Source organism: Agelaius tricolor, unplaced genomic scaffold (genome assembly GCF_023055355.1).
Source record: "Agelaius tricolor isolate 1412-34295 unplaced genomic scaffold, bAgeTri1.0.p SCAF_5, whole genome shotgun sequence".
Classification (NCBI taxonomy): domain Eukaryota; kingdom Metazoa; phylum Chordata; class Aves; order Passeriformes; family Icteridae; genus Agelaius; species Agelaius tricolor.
The window spans coordinates 39,332,703-39,350,416 of record NW_027269265.1 but is presented as its reverse complement, the minus strand read 5'-3'; the positions used below and the strand labels follow the sequence as shown (position 1 = coordinate 39,350,416).

The window sequence follows — 17,714 nt, the reverse complement described above, 5'->3', positions numbered from 1 at the left end:
TTATTTTCTGTCCTGCAATTTCAAGATTCAGAAAGCCAAAGGTGTCTCTGAAGATCAAAGGTATCTCTGTAGGTTAAAGTCTTTAATCTGCTAATGGCTATAACCATTTGAAAAAAAAAAAAAAAAATCCAAGAAATCTCAGAGACACAGATATCCGAGTTCATTTTTTGGGTATGGCTTCTGCACCAGGAACAGGAAAATAGAGCTCTCTGATGTTACGTGAATAAAACCTATATTGCTGTAGCCTCCATTCTAATGTTCTGACATATCCTGATCTTAGTCCTATTGTTTGTTATCAGAGCACAGCAACAGCTCCTGCATGAGTGGACTGCACCGTGCTGGGAGAGCATCTCAGTCACGCAGCACTCAGGCTACAGCTATGACTGCCCTCTTCACAGCACTATCAATGCATGTCCTGCCTGTATCACTGAATGTTCTGGCGACTCCGGCTGCTACTTTATTTAATTCTTTTCAGAAGAAAATTAGCAACAATTGGGGTGTGCAGACTGAAGAAGGAACAATGTCTCCAGGTTTGCATGTGACACTGGTGTTTTGCAAAGACTAGGTCAACTGGTGCTGTAAGAAAGTCTGTAGAGCTCACCCTTCTAACAGGCAGAGACCATGGAGGACAATGGGAAGTGTAGACCAGAAAAAGGACAAGAGCAACAGTTGTAAGCAAAGAGAAAAATGGTTTAGAAATATGACAAGTTTTATTAAAATTGTTCAATTAGATTAGCTTGTTACAGAGCTAGCAATGAGCAAGTAAATCTCTAGCCAGCCAAAAGCAGGAGTAAGGTCACCCCCACCTGAGCCTGTGTGCCTCTAACAGAGATCTCATATCTCTCCAACACCTGCTCCCAAAGCCAGCTTGTCCATCTCTACAACACATGCACAACAGTGCAGCAGGCCCCTGAATGGGGCCTCTAGTTTACAGCAGCCTTGTGGACTGAATTCCTTGACACAAACATCACAACATGTGTAGATATGCTGAAGTCTCCTTCATTGCATGCACCATCACAAATTCCTGCTCAGTTCAGCTGGAGCCCTATGAAATACACACCAGCACATGGGACTGGTGCTTGTGTACCTCCATGAAAGGAAGCAGCAGATATATCTTTGCTACAGGGTTAGTGTTCTTTCTTAGTCTGGCACTGGGTGACAAGCAACTGAACAGATGTGTGTACCTTATTACATTTTCCATATCAGATAGTTAATAATCAGCTGCCCGGGCTGGACTGGAATCAGCAAGCACCATCAGTAAAATACTCCATATCACATTATCAACGCCCTGAGCCAGCTATCTGCTTTTTGCCTTGTCTAGATTAAAATAAAATTTCAAACAGATTAGCTGCCTTGTTCTTACCAAACATACTTTAAAACACTGGCAATCTTTCAGAGGTTAGTATGTTTAAATGTTATCAACCATAGAAGCTGGGGCAAGGGGGAACACATTTTAGAATGGTAAACAGTATTTGAAATAGAGTTTAAAAAACATGTCAGTTAAAAACATATTGGCTAACATTCTTTTATCTGCATCTCATCTCAACACAGAGCCAACAGCAGCATTCTGCATTGATATTTCAGCCTTTGTATATCTTAAATATATACTCTTTCACATTGTTAAAGAAACACCCTGTTCTTAACCTCAAAAGACGGTGTCTCTTTTCCCCAAAACCTTAAAAGCTGAAGGTTCCTGTCCCTACCTTTACTCACAGGTCTAGCTCCTAAGTCCATGCATGTAGGATTAATCTTGCCTTTAAAGAGAGATGAGGACCCACCTTGCTGCTTTCTGAGTGAGCTCCATTGGGAAGTCAGGGCAGAGCAACTGCAGCAGGCAGTGGTATTCCTGTGCTGTCAGCAAATCTGCAGGAAAAGAGAGGTGAGAACATTGTAAGACTTTTATAGACTGTTCCCTCCCCTTGCTGCCTCTCTAGGAAAAAAGCCTCATATTCCCTTTACTCCCAATTCAAGTAGTCTGAGTACTAAAGACAGTATAACTGTTCCCTAGACTTTCAGAGCTGAACTCTTTAGATGGAGATCCAGCACCATCTGAAAGAGGCCTGATGAAGGGAAAATCCTATTGTACAGGCTCCTGCAGAGAAACTGGTAACAGGTAGTGAGTGATTCGGTGTGAAAAAGGGGTAACCAAAACAGGGCAGTTTCAAGTGAGAACACAGTTTGGTTTTACTTGAATATAACCATGTGGAAAAAGGAATAATTTCAAAGTTGCTTAAATTTGCTGAAATTCACTGGCATGGTGACATTCCCCACAACACACTTGAAAATCATCCACAGAACATCTGGCAGCAGTAACAAAGGCAAACAAGGTTTTTTGGTTGTGTGTGGAAGGCTACAGAGTATAAACCACAGACGTTATTACTTTGGCATTCAGTAAGGCAGCTGGATGGTCTCTTTTGGAATAATGTGTACAAATCTGGTCACTGTATTATAGGAAGCACAGAACAAAGATCCAAAACACACAAGAAAACCAGTCAAATGATTCATGTTTTAGAGAGCAGCTTTGTGAAAGACTGGTCAAGAAGGAACTCTGTGGCTCAGCAGAAGGAGTCTAAAAGAGGTTACTCTTGGGGAAGCTTAGGGATCCCAAGGGAATGGAAACATCCTGATGTCAAAAAGCCCTACATGATTGTATGTTCACAGTCCAAAAGGCTGTGGACTGGAGCTAAGAAGAAGACTAGCTGAACAGCAGCAATTTTGCAGTACTTCTATATACAGAAAAATGCAAAGTATGGAAGAAAGAGCCAGAGGTGGAAGTAGAGCCAAGCAGTAGTGAGGGAGAGGATCTCAAGGGCACTGACAGCAGGACTGAGGTACAGAGCATACGTTCTTTTGCCACAAACACATTTGTGACAGTGTTCACAGGGGTTTTCAGGATGAGGGAAGAGACGTAGATCTGACTCCATATTTCAGAAGGCTTGATTTATTATTTTATGATATATATATTACATTATAACTATAGTAAAAAGAATAGAAGGAAGAGTTTTATCTCAGAAGGCTAGCTAAGCTAAGAATAGAATAGAAAAGAATGATAACAAAGGCAGCTGGCTCGGACAGAGAGAGAGAGCCAGCTCTGCCGTGACTGGTCAGTAAATCCAAACATCCACATGAGACCAATCATGGATCCACCTGTTGCATTCCACAGCAGCAGATAACCATTGTTTACATTTTGTTCCTGGAGCCTCTCAGCTCCTCAGGAAGAAAAAATCCTAAGAAAGGATTTTCATAAAAAGATGTCTGCGACACACGTTAGTCTTCATTAGGCTCTTATCCAAATAATTAACCTTGTTTCAGATGACAGCCACAACTTAGAATCACAGAATCAGCAAGGTCCAACCATTAACCAACACTGCCAAGTCCACCACTGAACCACACCCTAAGCATCACATCTACATGTTTTTTGAACATTTCCAAGGATGGTGATTCCATCACTTCCCTGGGAGGGAAGGGGGGTAGGAGGAAGCATTCCAATGCTTGACCACACTTTCAGGGAAGAAATTTTTCCTAATATCCAATCTAAACTTTCCCTGGTGCAACTGGAGACCATTTTCTCTAACCTTGTAACTTGGAAGGAGAGACTGACCCCTAGCTCTCTACAACCTCTTTTCAGGTGAATGTAGAGAGCAGTAAGGTTTCTCCTGAGCCTCCTTTTCTCCAGGCTAAACAACACCAGCTCCCTCAGCTATTTCTCCTAAAATCTGTGCTCCAGACCCTTCACCAGCTCCACTGCCCTTCTCTGGACACATGCCAGCACCTCAATGTCTTTCTTGCAGTGAGGGGCCCAAAACTGGACGCAGGGTTCAAGCTGTGGCCTCACCACTGCTGAGTACAGGTGAACAATCACTGCCCTGGTCCTGCTGGCCACACTACTGCTGATACAGGCCAGGATGTCATTGGCCTTCTTGGCCACCCGGGCTGCTATTCAGAAAGACCTCAACAGGTGGAAGAGATGGGAAGAGAGGAACCAACTGAAATTTAACAAAGGCACGTGCAGGGTCCTGCACCTGGGAAAGAACAACCCCATGCACCAGCACAGGCTGAGGGCTGACCTGCTGGAAAGCAACTCTATGATGAAGGACCTGGGGGTCCTGATGGACAACAAGCTGTCCCTGAGCCAGCAGTGCCCCTGTGGCAAAGAAGGCCAATGGTATCTTGGGGTGTACTAGGAAGAGCACTGCCAGCAGGTCCAGGGAGGTGATCCTGCCCCTCTACTTAGCCCTGGTGAGGCCATATGGGAAGCACTGTGTCCAGTTCTGAGATCCTCAAGACAAGAGAGACGTGGAGCTCCTGCAGCAGGTCCAGTGGAGGGTTATAAGGGTTATTAAGGGTCTGCAGAATCTCTCTTACAAGCACAGGCTGAGTGACTTGGGCCTGCTCACCTTGAGAAGAGACAAGTGAGAGGGGACCTCATCAATATCTGTCAGTATCTGAAGGGAGAGTGTCAAGAGGATGGAGCCAGGCTCTTTTTGATGGTGCCAAGCAGTAGAACAAGAAGCAACAGGCAGAAACAGATGCACAGGAATTTCCACATGGATATGTGGAAGAATTTCTTTACTGGGGGAGTGACCATGCACCAGGTTGTCCAACAAGGTTGTGGAGTCTCTCTCACTGGAGATACTCAAGAACCATCTGGATGCAATCCTGTGTCATGTGCTCTAGGATGAACTTGCTTGAGCAGGAAGGTTGGACCAAATGACCCACTGTGGTCAGTGACCATTCTGTGATTCTGTGATTTTCCACAGGCCCAGCACAGGAAGCAGATTACCAGGAAAACAGAGAAGATGGGGCAAATAAAAGCTCTTGTTGAAACAGACCCTTTCTCATAAGTCAACAGGACAGTATGGACCTCTTACTCTTCAAGGAATTCTAAATCTAGCTTTGAATAATGATGGACAATAAATTTCTGATCTTTGCTAAAAAGTCTAGATGTTGGTCTGAAGGAATCACACCAATTGGAAACTTTAAGCAATACTCAATTTCTATTTTTGTTTGCTTAAATTAAAATTCCTATTTATGTATCCTAACACCTCTTGCTTGTTATTATTTTTTCTTTCATTTGTCAACAGATCATTATAATAACCCCTTCTTCATACTGTATCTTATTCAATCTACTTAACAGATAACTACATTTATCTTACCCTCTACTTCTTTCACCACTTAGCCCAGTTATATCTGTTCCTCTGCTTTGATCCCTTTTAGACTTCCACAGAGTGGTGTCCAGCAGTATACAAAGCATCCTTCCCACATTCAGAACAGACAGGCTCTAGAAGGATAATCTGCCTGCTTTAATCAGCTACGGCCCTTTTCAATAATTTTGGTTTTTAGTCTCTTTTCTCCCTGAAGGTAAAGGAGTTTGAGGTTGTGGTTTTGGGGTTTTTTTTAAGAATGAGGTTTCCAAAGAAAGTTGCACTTTTTTCTCAGTCCCTGTCTGACTGAGAGACAAAATCAGCTTGAGAAGATAACTAGGCCCTAAGAGAGCATTAGTTGTGAGGCATAAAAAGAGATTTCTCACTTGGCAGAAATAACATAGTTCAAAAACTTGTAATAATTCAGGCTGTCTTTTTCTTCTCTGTCTTCTTACCAAATCACAGCATTATCCTTTCACCTCCACCATAAAACAACAAAACAATATAGAATAAAAGCAGAAGTCTGATCAGAAAGAATTTGGGAAAGGGTGGCAGAGATCCACCGCAAACCAGCATGTTAGAGAATGAAGTTTGTTGCCAATAAAAGTGGAATTAATTACAGTTTCAATCTTTGGGCAAATGGTCCATTTAGACTAGAAACTGCCCATAAAGCTGAAGTGGTGCAGAGAAGTTCCTGCTCTAAAGAAACACTTTGTTTCTAATGCCTGGGGAAATGGCACCAAATTATTCAGTGAAGCACACAAGCAGACTTATTTAGGCTATAACACAACTCAGCCTGTAGACACCCCAGGCGCCTGACCAACAAATCATACCAATTTTTCAGGCTATAGTTGGGTACCTTTTATACAGGAAGTGGGATCACCACAGACCTTAGGAGGTGTCTTCAGTTTACTCTGATCACAGTTTTCCTATGCCCTACAGCAAGGTCAGTGAAGACCATGCAGAAAATTACATTTGCCCATGTACCACATTGTTTGCCAAGAGCTGCTGGGAATAAACAAGGGCAGTTTTGGTGCATGACCACGTTGCTCCTTCCTGTCTCCAGGCCACAGCTGAGTAAATAGAGCTCAATGTTGCATGATGAAGAAAGAAAGAAAAGAAGGAAGGTACCAGTCAGAATGAGTGAAAACTAGAATCCACAACTGCCACTTTGGTTGCTACCACAAATTACTGCATCTCAAGTTCCAGTAACAAATGAAGCAAATCATGGAGTGTTTAAATTTGACCCCACAGCACAGGGCAGTGAGATACAGACACACTACCATGCCCCTGCAGTGGAACAAACTTGCTCATAACCATATGCTTAAGGATGGAGATTGCAGTCTCCATGTTAATCATGTTCATTTACAGCTGAACTAACACTTCACTCTTCTACTAAAAAAGAGCTAATAACAAATTCCAAAGTCAATTTAAACAACAGCTCACTAAGAAGGAGCTTAACAGGAAGTACTTTGACAGTTCAGCATAATTTTTGCTCTACTAGACTTCACATTCTTGACTAGCTTGTACTGGTACTGAGACCATGCCACCAGCAAAATCCTAACACTTTCCTAAAGACTGGATTTCCTGTGAGTAGTTTATTGTCTTTTAGTGCCTGAGGCAGACTGTTTCTCACGTTTCAGAGATACAGAGGAGAAAGAATTTTGTCCATGTGGTACAGTCTAAGAAGGTACCATTTTCTGGATAAAAATGGCCTACCTTGAGAAACATGGAGGCAGCTGCTTTGTACTTCCCTGGCTTTTAAAGCACATATTAAGGCTGTTTCTGGTTTGTATGTGGCTAACAGATGGCACACAACCTCACTCACACCTGGAGTGATGCAAACTCCAGGAATACTAAATGATGTGTTAATGCTGCTGTAAGTGTTGTGTGTGAGTGTAGACACACCTGAATTATCTTAAAACCAGTTATCTTCCATAGTGACAGCAGCCTAGACATAGAAGCCTGCAGCTCAGTGAAGGCTGTAAAATCTACCCAGGAAGCCAATAAATATTTAGGACTTAGTCTGAATTGCAGTCATTGCTGCTGTATCTAGGCTGCTTTTAACACAAAAAGTAGCTATCTACAACGTTGTCACAACATTGTGACAGCTATAAAAATGCCCAAAGCAGTAGGAGAATACTTACTGCAGCTGGTGTATGAAATCTGCCCCAAAAAGTCACATTATTAGCTTCCCAGAAACACAAGGATTGCCTTGATGAATATACATTAAAGTCCCCTATTCCCATAATTTTTATGTACAACCAGTATCCAAGCAGACTGGAGCCCTGAGCAATGTAGCTGTCCCCTTTGAATTATGGTAGGACACACAATTTCCACAGGTTGTTTTTCTACCACAGTCATGAAGTCATTCAAGAGTCATAAAGACATAGAGCTGTAAATCAGTCTCCTGCAAATATAACAGAGAACAGCCTATTTTATTTTTTTTAAGAGTTGGAAGAGTATTTGCTGGCCTTTAGTTTTTTAGTGTTTCTGGTTTAAGTACCAAGTATTTAGGATTCTCCCTATATCCATGAAGGATTGTAACATTGTAGAAAACAACAAAAAACCCAAAAGCCCCCCCCCCCCCCCCCAAAATAAAAGTCTACGTGTTCTCATGCTGTCTACAGGAACTACAATTTTACAAAAAAGTGAACATAAACATGAGCATTGATAGTACTGCAACTTCACAAGTATCATCTGGCTACTAGCCTAAACCCTGCATGTGCCTTTTTCACATGACCTATGGCCTAATTTCCTCCATACATCTACTGCTAATAACAATCAAAAAGCCAAGAATTCTAGGGAAATTAATCCATGGATAAGACTGAGCATATTCATGTAAGACATGTACAGCAAGATTAATTTTGCTCTTGAAGTGTACAGACAGCTTCTACAATCATTAAATCATAGTCCAAGGAGTGTAGGAGAATCAGAAGAAAACTAAGAGAGATTCACTTATTACTTTTAAGCAATAGGAAAATGCTCTAAAAGCCAAAGATTAATGCCAGGTTAGATAAAAAAAAAACAATTTATTCTTTTTAAAGGAAGATTTTCTAGTGAATAGTTTAAAGAAGATAATGGTAAAATCTAATGGTAAAATAGTATCATGGATCAACATACAAATCGGTTCTTTACATGGAGTCTTCAGCATAAGTGGCTTTTAATACTGTGGCTTTGTACCAAGGTCTGGCATATATTATTTCTATATTTTATACATTTCATAAATTACTAGCATGTATTTTCTTAACAACTGGATGCATTCACTCTGTCTTCCTGATGATGAAGTTCAACATGCACCTAAGCCAAACTAAATTTTTACTCCTGCTGAAAGGGACAGGCCCATTCCTCTTTCTCCTTTCCCATCACTTGCTGGTGGCCACATGGCTCTCAACCACCCCTCATACCAGCTCTGCCACTCAGCACACCTCTTGCTGAGAAAACTCAACTTTTCCCCTGGGCTAGTGAATTGCACTGGCTCTCAGAAATATGTGATGAAAGCTCATGCAAAGCAAGCTGTGGAAGGGCACAGCCAGGTGCAGGGAAGAGGGAAGGAGGTGGATAAGGACAGCAGATTCATTCCTCCTCAGCAGAGAAAAACTGTTAGATAGGCTTAAGTAGTTCCCTGCTTAAGACATTTTAATCCTTAAAGTCCAAGATGTGTGCAAGGCAATGTCCTAAGATTAGAGATCCTCCTAATCAAAAGCAGATTCAGCTTTACCTGCTGTACTTGCACCCTGCCTGCTGTGATGGTTTGTGAACACTCTGGTATCAGACACATTTAAGATAGAACTTCTGGTATCCTTACTAAACATGCAGGCAGATGAATTCAGGTTACTCACAAACCTATTCTTTCCACTGATACTGTTTAGGTCCTCCCATAATGGGGTCCCAGGACACCCTCAGGAAAGGACCCCAGAAGCCTTTGTGTCTGACATGACATGACAGCAGAAACAGACAGGGTAACTGAAGAATGCAGAATAACTACAGTTTGGCTCAGATAGAAAGGTACCTTCAGCAACTGGCTGCACCCTGGATTGCACTCTAACCTGTGAGAATACAAGCAAAATCCTGCCAGACATAAGGGAAGGGAGCTGCTGCAGGTGAGCAGTCTTCACAAACAAGATGTTTTGCACTCTACAAAAGGCACATGACTGCAAAAAGCAGACTTAGGTGACCCCTGTTGACAACAGATAAAACCAGCCAGTTTATGATGTGAAAAAACAAAGAGTGAAAGAGATTTATGAGATTTGCCTGGAACAATCTGTCTGACTCAGGACGAATATAGTGGAGAGCTAAGCAGACTGACCTAAAAAGATTTGTTGGGGGACTGTTGCAAGAGAGAACAAGGAGAGAGGATTAGCATTGTGACTGAGCAGAAAGCCAGTTTTTAAGTACTTGGGTAAGAAGGAAAAGATTCAGCTGCAGCTGATATGAAGAATTAAGTAATTTGTTCTGGAGGTAGCCTGGACAGTTCATATGAACTGAGAAATGGGTCCATTATGGGCAAAGCTTGTAGCATTCTACTTTGAGCAAGCTAAAAGTTTTTAAAAGAGTTAAATCTTCTCGATGGTGTGATTTTTTTCCTGCACTTTGATCTTGAGCCCTTTTATCAATAAACCACTCACCATATTAACAAAAACAGAAAATGAATTTATACAGAACTGCTCCAATTCTATCCCCAGAATCCAGATTCTTTCTGTTTATACAAATGTTAATCATTCCCTAGTCTCTTTCACATGCCCCATAATTACCCTTTAGTATGAAGTGTTTCATGTGGCAGCATTACTTCAGCTTTGAGTGAATGCTACTCAGGGCACCATGAGCTGTGCCAAAGGTACAGTCCAAGGCTATCATTTGGTGTGCTTATGTGGCTAACATGGCACATCCACAAACTGAAAAATTCAAACTTTCATTAGAAACACGGAGAAAGTTTTCAGCTCTCATGGTTGTAGAAAAAACATTCCAATACTCAAAGAGTTTAACTGATACAGTGTGATATTCCTGAACCCACAGAAAATCTGAAACATGACTAAAGTTTGATCTTTTCCCTTTAGGAACCTAAACACTATACCTAATGCAACACTAAAGACAATGTCAACTCTTTAATTTTTTATTTTAAGTCTAGAGTGGGACTTTGAATGTAGTTTGGGCTTAAAGAATTCAGAGTTCCTAAAGTGCAAGAACAGCAAACAATAAGAAAGGAGAAGCAGCCACAACTTCTGGCAGTATTTCCAGAAGCAGAAAAAGAAGATAGAAGATGACAAACAAAAGAGTCTGGTTTAAATTTTCCAGTACATAGCTGAATACAGGAACCAGATGGTGACTTAAATGGACACCCAATTTTCTCCATGCAATGTTCTTTAACATTTACAAAGATAAATCCATGCATATTCCAAAGCACATATAATCCTAAAGATATGCTCAGCTCATTGAATATGATCTCTAAGGACATTTAGCTTTCTAAAAAGGACACAGGCCTAGTTTTGTGGACTATAGTATGAGAATGTATCATGTTTCAGAGGCATAGCAAACCCAGACCAAAACAACACAAGACAGATAAATGGCTTTTAAGACAGATAAACTAGAAAACTATAAATAAGGTACCATTTCAGAGTGAAATTAATTTATAACTGAAATGTCATAACATTAGACATTTTTTGTATGTGTCCACTATGAAATTATTTTTTCCTTTCACTCTAAGGTTACTAAAGACATAACCAGCCAATCTCCCCAGCTATAGGTGATTTAGCCTGCTTTTATCTTGTTCAACAGCTGACTTTTCCTCACTTTGAGAGGTTTTCAGTCACTTGTGTAGAAAATAATCAATCCAATGCCGGAGCTAATTGGTCTTTTAAACAATAAGGAGAAAACACTCCTGTTGAAGTTCTGGCCATCTGGGGGGCAGACTGCTCAACGACTTGAAACAGGACACACAGCACTCTTAATAGTGAAGTACAGGAATGCTGGCAACACTTTACTGAAGGAGACCATCAACATTTCCCCAAGCTCCCAAACAGCAGCAGTAATCTTTAGACAAGATGTGGATCAGCCCCTACTCAAGAAAACAAGTTGTCATTAAGCTTAAGATCTTCAAAACAACTGAAGAATTCATGGTTACACATCACGAGATGGGCAGAGTAAATGGGCAGGTGGTATGCAGCTGTATTTCAGTCAATGCAGGACCTTACATATCCTCCCTCGGATATGTACTAGGACTAGTGACAATATGGCCAGTCTTCAATTAGTGTTTGGTATTTCCTTTCTGCTTTGGGAGCCCCAAGAAATACAATTAGCTGGCAGACAGCTTATCTGTGTCATGCACACAGGGTCAGGGAGCAGAGGAAAGCTATGACAGTGACCTAAAAGAAAGAGGAGGTGGAGGATAAGGAGGACACAATGAACTGTGGAAATGCTGAAGATTGCTGTAGCAATGTAAGATCCAAGATTTCCTTGATTTCCAGTTTCTTTCTAGGCAATTTTTCCAGGAAACATCAGTGAAAAGTTCCAATGAATCCAGTTCTGATAGAATCAGGTACTTTCAAATACGTGTTCATATGGCACAAGGTGGCCTGTAAAAGCATGAGGTGCAACAGTCAACAATTTTTTCATAGCAATGAATAAAACAGGAATGTTTTGGACTTTCCTCTTTTAGTGACTTCTTTGGAAGAAGCATTCAAAGTACAGTGCAGCTGCTACAAGCACCCAATGGAAGAGACACAAATAATTTCAGCATAATTCGTATCATGACTAGGGATAGCCTTGTGTGTCTTTCTGACCCTGCTCCACATCAACTCTTAACTAATCCACTGCAAGGTTTTGAACAGTTAACTGCACCTTTACTAAGAGCTGTCATCACAGCAGGCACTCTGATACTGCTTCTCTGAAACTCATCCATCACGAGCCCAGCCATGAAGGAGACAAGTTCAGGCACGCGAAGAATGGAAAATTCCACATGCCACCAAGGGTGACACTAGTATGCAACTACACAAAGCAGTCAACTCACTGTGGTTGAAACTCAAGAAGCTGGTTGTGATCCACAAAGCACTGAAGGATCTAGAACATCTTTCTCTGTGTACTTTTGTTCACCTGGAACCATTTGACTACCTGACATAAGCACGCATCTTCCAAGAACTGGAAGCCACCAGCAGGCCTGGCCATTCTTTGACTTTACTGCATTAATGTTATTAGTGTTATTAATGTTATTAATGTTATAGCGTCTAAAACAAGTCTGAAAGGAAAGGGCATTGTTTTTAGGAGCCTCCGAATCAACAGATAAAGTCTCTATTCATAAAAATAAATATGGTATCTGGACCTATGCTTGGGCAGTGTTGTTCAGTCATGTAAAATGCTCTTAAACACACCAATATTGAGTCTCTTTTATGACTGTGAAAACTTAAAAAGAAAATGAACCTCAAACAAAGCAAATCTATAAGACAACTGGCTGGAGAAAGGTAATCTGGTTAATGACAAGACTGAAGAAGTCATCATTAGTTATTTAGAAGGAAATGCAGTGGAGCATGTAAGCTTCACAGAGAATGCTTGGAGCCCATTACAATATCAATGAGGTAGATTAATGATTGTAAATGACCACCACTACAGAACTGGTCTGAATACAGAACAGAATGAATGCACTAAGAGAAACCTGAAACAACAAGGCATCCAACTGCCCCTTTTAAGAGTATGCTTTTGGCTAAGGTTCTGTAATGTCCCTTGATTTTAACTCTTACAATACTCTAGTGAGCTATGTGTCCAAAAAATGTAATTTTTTAAGATTGAAAAGAGAGAGAAAAAATGTTAGTTTTCTCTGTATTCCACATGGAGAAATACGTATCTAATAAAAATTTAACATAGATAGTAATTTCTAAAAAGTGAAACAAAGCCTTTTCTTTTTTTATGTTTCTTTAAGAAAGTTCTACACTTTTCTATTAATCCTGAAAGTTTTTTATGGACATAATGCATCTTTGTCAAAATTTAACTTAAATGCCACCTATTTTACAGCTAAATAAACTTCTTTGGACCATGTACCATGAACCACAAGTTAAGAATATTTTGCTGGAAGAAAGTTCAGGCAAATGTCCTAAATATTCAAGCATTATGCCCTAACACTGATGCTATGCATATATTATGGTAATCAGAGAAGTGTTAGAAACTAGACAAAAGAGCAAGTTGTTGCAGAAAGAGAAAAGGACACTTTCTTGTTGTTGTACAGTGCTTTCTAGAGGGGAATAAAAGGTCATCTATTGGAAGATAAGTGTAGAGAGAAATCCATACTGTAATCCTGGCTTGTTAAAACTGAAAACAGAATTCAGTTGTGTAATCTTTTTCAGCCTCATAACGAGGACAGGCTCTTCAAGATCTTTGTAAGGATCTTTATAGCAGGAGCAATAACTTAACTGATTAGTTGTGGGATGATAACTTTGCATAGTGAGCAAATGATTTTTACTAGATTATGATATGCAAGTGATTTCTCCTAAAGGATGCATGATCAGATTTCTGTAGAATCCTGGATGGATTGCTGCTGTGATGCAGGCTACTGAGAAGACAACAACAACAACAACAACAAGAGAAACAACACACCATCTCTAAAAGATGTAGGATTGTCCTTAGTTGGAAGAGAAGATGGCAGTAGTACTAAAACCCCACAGTTACTGCTGACTAACCCATTAATAGCAACAGTTAGTGAGATGGGCCATCCACAGTGAGTAACACTGTATTAACCTCTACTAGCAGCTGGGGCCTCAGCTACATTGCTCTAACACAACTGTACTCTTTGTGGTTTCACTTACATTTTTTGATCTCCCATGCAACAATATCCTGACTGTTCAGCAAAAAAACCATCATGGAAATGCAAGTATGGTAAACCCTAAGAGGAGGAGTGAGATGAAAGCTGCTCTTTAAGCATCTCCAGCCACTGAAGACTTAGAACACACATGTTCCTTTTATTTCCTGCAATATCTGCCCTTTTTTTCCCATTCGAGGTTAAGACTTATGGAGCAAGTCTGAAAATCAGATGGTGCAAATCGTACAGCAATATAGCTGTAAGAAGCACTTCAATATAATGTATTTCAGCATGTGTTCTTGACTCAAAGGAAATGTGCTGCATCTTTCAAAGCAAAGCTTGAAAGCTGAGGTCCTATTCGCTCCCTGCAATTAGAAATATTTCTTAATACTGCCCTGATGGGAAAAAAATTGCTTCCTGGTGTTTCTGCCAAAAGAACTCTATGTCAATTCACTGCATCAGATGTAGCTGTATTTTAGTAGTACTTTATGTGAAGTGGATGGTAAAAAGGGGGATTCTATACGAATGTATTAATTCGTACTCTTACTTTCATGCCACGTTTAAAGGTAGCATCCATCCTTTCAGTTGTCTTTCACATGAGTTATCTTCTGTCTGGATCTGTTTCAGGCTTTGCTGTGCCAAGTCCCCACCTACATGCAGTATGAAGGGCTCCAAAACTAGTAGTGCTAGCTCTTAAGAGAGTCAAGATTAAATGAAATTATTAACACATAGGGGATCCAAAAGGAAAGCAAAAAATATCCCATCTCTAAGAACCCTCAGAGACATTCAGCAGACAAATGCAAGAGACAGTTCCTCAGTTACTAGAAAAATAGAGAAAGTGACTCTGGATTGGAGAGTATGGGCCCATGTGCCAAAACAAGACTTAACTGATCCTGGAATTGAAAACAGGAAGAATAGGGGTCTTTAGGATTCATGCTTGTAGGCAACAAACAATGATGAAGTTCAAGGTTTCTAAATGATCTCCACTAAATGGGATATGTTTGGAAAGTCACTTTGCATGACATGTTTATCAAGGAAAAAACAAATCTCACTATTTACTTTTGTGCTTTCCTTTTAGGAGGATGTTTTCTGGGGTTTGGTAAAGAACAAACAGATGAATGCCACAAAGGGAAATAGACTGAGAGCCTTTATGTGTACATCTCATTTTCACTTGCAGCTTTGTATACACAGCTGTGACCAGAACAGACTTTTGCTGAATGAGGGACACTCAGTTCTGCAGCCACTGCCACAGCAAAAGGAAGATTATCATTACTTGCTTTGCAGTTAAGGTTTAAAATAACAAATCAGTGAATTATTTGGAAATTTAATTAGCTTTTCTTTGAATTTCTTTTCTTTTGTTTTTGAACTGCTTGTCTGCATTACTCTAAAGTCTTTCCATAAATACAGTGTGGATTTAAAAGCTTCCAGAGCTAGACAGATTTGATTCTAATTTTAATGTCTGAGTAAAAATGTTACCTATTCTAGATGTTAAAAAGGAAGCACTGAAAATACTTTCCATTATACCAATTAGGAAACAAAAAGAAAACCATCCAACTGCTAGAAGTGTTCTGTATAGCAGGAACATGTGGAGATGCAGGAGCGAATTTGTTGCTGCCTTTGTAATGTGCCTTCAGATGCAAAATAGGAATAGGGACAGAAGAGTTTTGACTAGAAAATGTAAGTACAACATATTCTTCTTCTTTTCAGTATTTTAGTATTTCTAAGTGTGAATACTACTGGTCACCAACATAAGATTAATGATAATGATATATAACCAAACAGTGATGTCTGATTCAAAAATGTCCAAAAGCTGTAAGGAAAAATAAGATTGAATTAAGGAGTAAATTTAAGCAGGCAAAATAGTATCTAGAATGTTTAAGCAGAAAGATAAAAATTTATTATTTTTTAGAAAAGTGACAATGTTCAGCTCAGTGATTGTCATATTTGTCACAGATGAAACACATAGCTGCACACAGGGTATCTGGGACCCAGTCACATTTCCTCCCCTGTGTAGGAACACAGGAGAAGAACATAGTGGTCTAATTATTCATGTTTAGGCATTTTATAACATGTTAAAAGTTGATATATAACATTATAAATAGGGATCTGTAATTCTTTTACAAACTTGGCTATCATGGCTTACAAGCATTGATGGGAATAGAAAACATGGCATGAATGAACAATGTAGAGAATTGAAAAGTTATAAAAGGACCAAAATTGATACTATCCCCAGTATCTATAGCAGTTAGAAGACACTAGTACATTCACATTTTAGGTAGAAAAGCCACATCACTTTTCTATGCAGAGATTGAAAACAAACAAACCAAAGCCTAGAAAACAAAATACTGGCACTCTCAACTCCCAGAAAGCTAGAAATCCCTTGGAGAAAGAAAATGGTTACCTGATAGGGAAAACCCAGTGATCTGTGATACAAATATAAACTAACATAGCAAAGTGAAATCAGAAAGTGGCTGGAGAAATTCTACGTGATCCTCAGGTGGAAGATGACAGTGTACCTTATAAACAAGCCTACATAACATTTGCCTTCAACACTTTTCTCTAGGGAGGCTTGGAGAACCTAGCACTGGTATCTCAGAGAGAATGTACATTTCAATCACACCAACTAAAGGATTCTAATTTAGGAAAAGGGACTGCAGAATCAGGAATGCAGCAGACAATAACAAAAACCATAATTGCTTCATCCTGCATCAGGTCTGACACTGAAGAATACCTGATATTACACAAGGAAAGCTCAGAGGTTCAGCCAGTCTGGTAACTGTGACACTGCTTATTTCCCACTGTGCACCCAGCCATACTGGTGTGTTCCACACAGCAGAAGCCTCGCCATTTCATAAGATGATGAATGTAGTGCTTTCTTGCTCTGAACATGAGCTAGAGCTTAAGTAGAACAATAAGGCAAAGAAACTTGTTTCCTCTTATTTACTTAAGACTGGCACAATTGCCTCCTCTACTCCTAAATTATGTCCCCCAGACTTTTGACTTTGAAAGCAGAAAGCCTTGGGTCAGGAGAGATTCTGCTGTCACAGAATGAAAAACGAATTAGAGTACCTAATGTATTCAGAGACCCAGAGCTACATGACTGCCTGTTCAGTATAGAACATCCACAGGACAGGGTCATGCATTTAAGTTAGCTATCCAACACTAGCTAGATCCTTCTGTTATGGTTCTGGACTCAAAATACTGAAAATTTTCTTCATTAATTTGGCTGGGTAGACTATTGCTAAAGCCCAAATTAATCATTATTGCTAACTGAAGGGATGAGAATCAAATGAACTGAATCATCAATGAAGAGATTTAAAAGCACAGCAAAGCAGACAGTCACTAGTGTTCTGAAAAAACCTCTGTTTATTAAACTGGTTAGTATATTTAAATTTTTAAAATTTAAGGACATATGTGTTTCTATTTCTAGGGTTTTCCTTGTCTGTTCCAAGACAGATCGTCCTGTGAAATTGGAGCCCAACATTAGCTGTACAGAAGGAAGGTCTTTAAGTGATAGTACATGATACCACATTTAACAGTGTTCCTGCACCAATCTGCATAATGAGTGGGGGATGAAAAGCAATAGTTTTTCTTCATGTACAGCTCAGTGAGGACAGTTCCAAGCCTGCCACACAAAACTGCTTTAATAATGCAATTTAGTGTCTTTGATTTGAGGAACACGCAAAAGAATAAACAACCTATTAATCTAAATTTTCTCCTTTGCCTGAAAGTACAAAGCGGCAAAGAACAAACCTCTTGGCTACATTAAGTGTACTGAAATGCAAAAC

General features: G+C 39.9%; 1 protein-coding gene across 1 annotated transcript in view; it reads right to left on the bottom strand.

Moving 5' to 3' along the window:
• The window catches only part of CSTPP1 (centriolar satellite-associated tubulin polyglutamylase complex regulator 1), an 80,549-nt gene that overhangs the window by 12,794 nt on the left and 50,041 nt on the right, over positions 1-17,714 (bottom strand). The window contains exon 4 of the mRNA XM_071427488.1: positions 1,779-1,863. Coding sequence (XP_071283589.1) covers positions 1,779-1,863 — 85 coding nt within the window. The remainder of the gene's footprint in view (positions 1-1,778; positions 1,864-17,714) is intronic.